At 38.0% G+C, this 5,855-nt stretch overlaps 1 protein-coding gene across 1 annotated transcript in view; it reads right to left on the bottom strand.

Annotated features, from left to right (window-relative positions):
* The window catches only part of inpp5d (inositol polyphosphate-5-phosphatase D), a 31,987-nt gene that overhangs the window by 12,906 nt on the left and 13,226 nt on the right, over positions 1 to 5,855 (bottom strand). The window contains exons 5-15 of the mRNA XM_014022350.1: positions 5,046 to 5,186; positions 4,874 to 4,958; positions 4,710 to 4,787; positions 4,552 to 4,629; positions 4,325 to 4,448; positions 1,725 to 1,831; positions 1,511 to 1,613; positions 1,239 to 1,435; positions 1,051 to 1,168; positions 865 to 961; positions 404 to 542 (exon numbers count right to left, since the gene is read on the bottom strand). Coding sequence (XP_013877804.1) covers positions 404 to 542; positions 865 to 961; positions 1,051 to 1,168; positions 1,239 to 1,435; positions 1,511 to 1,613; positions 1,725 to 1,831; positions 4,325 to 4,448; positions 4,552 to 4,629; positions 4,710 to 4,787; positions 4,874 to 4,958; positions 5,046 to 5,186 — 1,267 coding nt within the window. The remainder of the gene's footprint in view (positions 1 to 403; positions 543 to 864; positions 962 to 1,050; positions 1,169 to 1,238; positions 1,436 to 1,510; positions 1,614 to 1,724; positions 1,832 to 4,324; positions 4,449 to 4,551; positions 4,630 to 4,709; positions 4,788 to 4,873; positions 4,959 to 5,045; positions 5,187 to 5,855) is intronic.

Here is a 5,855-nt window from a genome sequence, read left to right as displayed (position 1 = left end):
TTATTATTATTATTATTATTATTATTATTGCATTCATGTAAATAGTAAAAACAATAGACGTGTTAAAAAAGTAAGCCAGCTTTGTGGCTCAATGATATGCTGAAGTTATAATAAACAGTTTATGTGACCGTTTGGCCGTGTGAATAAATGACAGATTTATTACGAAGAAAAGATCAATGATGACAAACATCAAGTCAGTATTTAGTCTTTAGGCCAGGAGAGTTCTGCTCCTTTCCTCTTTTGTTTTTTTATTTCCAGAACCTCACATCTTCATTAGACATTACCCCGTCTGTGATTTATAAACGACCAGAAGGAGCAAAAAGATGACTTCTGCAGCCATTTCACAGAACTGTTGAATGAAAAAACTTTTAACGTTATTGAAGACACATTCTCAGGAACTTACTGACGATGGAAATTCAACACGGTAGTTCAAGTCTCCGAGCCAGAAGAAGTGCGTGAACATATGAGTGATGTCAAAAGGATTGAGCTTTTTATCTCCTAGATTCAGCAGACGGAGGATGTTGATGTAGTTTTGATTCCGTCTGCAAAAACAGCAAAAAGTGTTAAATCAGAAAATTTTATTTTACTGTTTTTAATTTTTTTAAATATTTTTTATACTCAGTCTATTTTAGATCAGATTCTAGTTTGATTTTTCACAAACTATGTCACAAAATAGAAAAACTATGGACTGTAAAATATGACCCAAATATAAAAATATCTACACAACACCAGGAGAGACTAAAGTCAACTTTTCTGCACTTATAGAGACTCAAAGTTAAACCAAGTTGTATCAAGACAACAAATCTATTTAAGGGCTAAAACCTGGTTTTTGCAGAATGTCCCAGGATCCTTTATAAAGTTTACCTGAGCTTCTTCTCACTTCCAGATGTTAGGTGACTGTTGACAAAGCCAAAAGACGTTCCGTTGAACATGAAAGACACTCCCACTGCGCCCTTGTTTCCTGCGAACCAATGAGAAGTCTCAGTTTTTGTTTGTGAGAATCTTTGTGACGGGTTATTCAGAACCTCATGGAGAAGTGGAACTGCTTACCCAAAGTGTTGGCAATCCCCGTCTTCACGCTGTCRGAAAACACATGGGAGATCCTGTTTTCGTGCTCCGGTTTGGCCAGCACCACAATCCGAATGTTCCACAGCGTGTGAATGGCCACCTAGTTGTTTGGAGGTTTAATCTACTGCTGCTCTGCACCAGACCTTTAGCTCTTTGTTACAGCGACTCACCTGCTTGAAGCTAATGTTGGTGATGTTCCTCAGGACGCTCTTTAATGTTTCAAACCACTCTCTCTCTCCCAGTGGATCTTCCTGGGTCCCAATGACGTAAACATCATGTGGGATATGATCTGCTGTGTCGTCCTGTGTCTTCCCCTGACCCTTACACTGAAACCAGGAGTCAATGTTGTGGGGAGGACCAGCATTTCCTGTGGGTTGTTTTTAGATGGTCAGTTCTGCATCRTCCAAACGGGTTCAATTACCAAATGGGAAATTATCATTACCCATATTCCAGGTGCCAATAAACACCCGGATCATGTCGGGTTCGGGCTTTTCTGAGTGTTTGTTCTTCATTTGTTGAAGCAGCTGACAGAAGCCTTCTCTTTTCTGGAGTGACAAAGCCATTCGTGTCAAAGAAAACAAAACTGAGAATTATATAAGAGGACAGATGTCTTTTTGCAGAAAACTGTTGTGTAGGACAGCGATCCAAAGGATTACCTTTGTGTCTTCAAACCCAAACTCCTTCCGTAAAACCTTCTCCTTCTCAGTCTCCACCACAATTATAAGTTTGGTGTGCATTTTCTGGGATTTCACCAACTGCAGGACTGACAAACAACCGCAAAACAGTCAGCAGCAATAACAGCTACATAAACCGAATCTACTTTGAGAGAAACGTAAATCTAACAGCGTTAACATGCCTGGGTTCAGCAATGATTTAACACATTATCAAGTGTTTTAGGCAATTGGTCAAAATGTAGGAATTAGACTTAAAATTGTATCAGACAATGATTACTAAAAATGTCCTTGAATCAATGCAACTCATCTCATGACTATTGTGCAGCTATCAGTCACAACAAGTAAAACAACTAACAGGAGAAAATCTGAGGGTTTTGTGGATTAGGAAGTCATCCCACAACTGATCTGGCTTGTGCGAGCCATTAATGGTAAATCAGATTAAACTCTGAGGACGTTTATAGACTTCAGGTCAAAGCTTCATGTGTACAAATTACCACACATGTTCCCAGCTTTGGTGAGCATGGTTTGACTAATCAGCTAACAGCTAATAGCGAACTAATTTTTCGTTTAGTGGATTGTAAAGTAAAAATTCTCCCGCAAATTACCTACTATATTTTGTTGAACYCCGAGGTCCTGTGATAATACTATTCTAAAGTGAATAGGCATCTCTGTGTTTGGACAGGAATGGGCTGAATCCAATATGCAGTGGTGGGCACAGTTCCCCTAAAGCAGTGGTTCCCAAACGTTTTATCTTCTGACCCACAAAATATCCATAACAAAAACTTGTGACCCCAAATATTACTGGTCTGAGTACACGAACTTCGTTAATAACCCTAAAAACACAGGCTTTTTGACAATCTAAACAGCTTATACACAAATATAATTACTTATTTTTACTTATTTTGTGTTTTTGTAATAATTATAGGGAAATATTACATCAGCAATTATTTTATTACCCTTTAAATTGATTTCTGGAGATTATCCAAGGTGCTTCACGACCCATAATTGGGTCCCAAGCCCAACTTTGGGAACCAAAGTGCAGTGGTTCCCAAACTTTTCAGCTTTTGACCCACAAAATAACAGTAGCAGAGACCTGTGCCCCCAACTGTTTTTGGATGATAAACATTTGCATCAAGTCAACTAAACATGGGCATAGCAACAATATTTTTATACTACATTTATCCATTTTAAATATACTAACCTCACTCATTTGTAACAACTAAGACAAAAATGTAATTAATTCAGAAAATCTTTTCAGGACCCCACCTAGATGTTTCGGGACCCCACTTTGGGTCCCGACCCCAACTTTGGGAAACACTAACTAAAGCACTAATAGGTGAACTAATTTCCTGATTAGTGCTTTAGGGCTTTTGCTAATTTTAATTTTTAATTTTCACTGTGTTAGTGCTTTAGAATTAGGGGACCTAAATATTTGAGTTAGTGCTTTAGAAYWAGGGGAMCTARATWTTTGAGTTAGTGCTTTAGAATTAGGGGACCTAAATATTTGAGTTAGTGCTTTAGGGCTAGTGGAATTAATTTTTAGATTAGTGCTACCACTGCCAATATGTAATTACGCAGTTTTTGTTTCTTGGGTGCAGTTTTATTTACTTTTGGTGAAGAGTGGAGGCTGGATTGGAGTGCACTGAAAAATGTTTGGGTCCCGGGCCGGCGAAACCCAACTTGTAACGTGCGGCGTACAAAAATAAAATAAAATAAAATAAGAAAAAGGGCTGAAGTGAAGGAGCAAAATCAAATTTAAATGGTGGCTCACTGTGTGGTAAGRATATATATTTTTTCTGTTTGTAGCCTTTTGGCTGATGCTGACTGTTAAGCTATKGCCGTAGTGCAGAGCAGGCTCGCGCTTTGGGTACTCGCACCGGGCGCGTTCACCCTCACCAGCGGTGTAGGCATTTATACTTGGCGCTTACATTGTTGTAGTATTCTCCAAAATGACATGCAGCAAAACACTTTACAACTTATGAAGTGTTGTAAATAGGAGAGCAAAAGCTTGACAAACAAACTGTTTAAATGATGCACGCGCACGCTCGCCGTGGTCAAAGTGTCAGCTAACCAGACTTCAACATCCCATTCAGGASATGTCTGTAAGTTTCAGGAAAATTTCAGGGCCGGTTATCACGTGTGAATGCGCCACATAAAAAAACAGACGTTGGGGAGTAATTTATTTATTACATGAGGTCCTCATAATGCTCCTCCCGTGCGAATAGGGCTAAAGATGTGTGACACAGACTGGGTGGCAGTCGTCCTGGTTAGCAGTTAGCTTAGTGTTAGCTTCTGCTAATTTTTACATGTTTAGCAGTTTAGCTATAGAGAAGATATATTTTCTGTTTGCTGATTATGAGATAGTGAAGCTATCTTTTTGGTTAGCTGGTCCCACCACTGAGAATCACTTAAATGTTTTTTTTAATCAAGGTTATTAAAATAAGGGAGACCACTGAAACTTGTAGCATTCTGTGGGTTTTCAACCATTTTCTATGACATTTGATCAAGTGTAAAAAAAATTTCAAAATCAGTTCATTATGTTGATTRTTGCCAGAACTGCACTGTTTATGAAGGTCACTTACTCTTATTGTGGACAAAGTATTTATCTTCAGGTCCATCTTTTGACTTTTTAATGTACAGTTTCCCACTTTCAATATCCACCTTCAGGACCATTTTTGTCGAAATACCTAGTAATTCTTGTTTAACCTGCCAGGGACGAAGGAAATTTAATCAAGCAAAACCCAAAGATCCAGACATGTTATCATTTTTTTTCCAATTCTGTGATAAAACTGCAAATTCAGGGAAGCACCTCAAATGCAACAGGTGGTATGAGAGATTTCCTGTGGCCTCCSTCATGTCCTACCGACTCAAAAACAGAACATTTAGCCTGAAAAAAGAAATAGAGAAGTGCTTTGCCATTTGTAACTGACATCGTTGGTACGTCTAAAATGTAGAATTTTACTAAACCTTATCCTCTATGGAGTAGATAAGTTTTGTRAGCTGCTCAAGCCTATAGGACACACACTGACTTGAACTGGCAAAAACCTGTAAATTAAGGAGGTGATACAAAATAAGGAARGTATTTTCTGGGTGTGGTGGTAATAGTGCAGAGTACCAAGGCAGCCACCAACTTGTTTAGGTCCAATCCCTGGGGAGAGCTGCTGATCCAACGTTCTGTGAAAGATCTCCAACACTGGTGTGATYCTGGTAATTTCRCTGGCCCATTAAAACAGCGACAGAGTGGTTAAATATACACTGCGTACATTAGGATGCATCAAATATTCAAATGGATGGAAAAAGTACCTGTTTAGATTTTTACACACTGCCATGATTAGCTTCTTTAGGCCAGGGAGGTTTGAGTTACCGTTCTGTACTTGTTCAGCATCTAAACAGATGGAGGTCCTGAAGTATTCCTGGATGGCCATTTGATGTTCTTCAGACAACCTGAAAAAAAAAAAAACACAAACAGAATTTTCTAAAAGTGAAATATACAAAATCCTAACCTTCATTCTGCAACCGGGTCAAAATGACCCACGAGAAATCAGGCCTCTTGAATAATTTTGACCCAAGGCTGTCGATAAATACTGAAGCACCCTCATCACATCTTGTACAATTTTCTTATACTCTGATCTTGGTGCTTTGTATAAATGTATGTGCAAAATGTATCTCAATTATCTAGGAAGAAAAACCTAAAAAGGAATCTTAGCTCTGTTAACATTAACAGATAAAAAAATTTATGGAAACTACACTAACCACTAAGACTTCTAGTTAAAGACTGTTTGGACTGACACAAACTGTTGTTAGTAAAAAATAAATAAGTAAAAACTAGTTTTAGTTTAATTCTGTTGGTTTATTATGAAAATGGTGGGATCACATGTGGCAAATCGACCAATCCAAACCAGGGTTATACTGTAGCTCTAACTTATGATACTTCCTGTTTACACCTTTTAAAATAATATACTTCTTTGGTTGAGTTTATAAATGTTGTTTGAAGTTAGTCAAACGACAACTGACAAATACTTGCACTATCATATTTTATATACAGCCGGTAAAATAAGTATTGAACACGTCACCATTTTCCTCAGTATATATATTACTAGAGGTGCTAATGAC

The sequence above is a fragment of the Austrofundulus limnaeus genome, unplaced genomic scaffold (genome assembly GCF_001266775.1).
Source record: "Austrofundulus limnaeus strain Quisiro unplaced genomic scaffold, Austrofundulus_limnaeus-1.0 Scaffold326, whole genome shotgun sequence".
NCBI classification, from domain to species: domain Eukaryota; kingdom Metazoa; phylum Chordata; class Actinopteri; order Cyprinodontiformes; family Rivulidae; genus Austrofundulus; species Austrofundulus limnaeus.
Note: the sequence above shows the minus strand (reverse complement) of the source record. Positions and strands in the feature narration are given on the sequence as shown.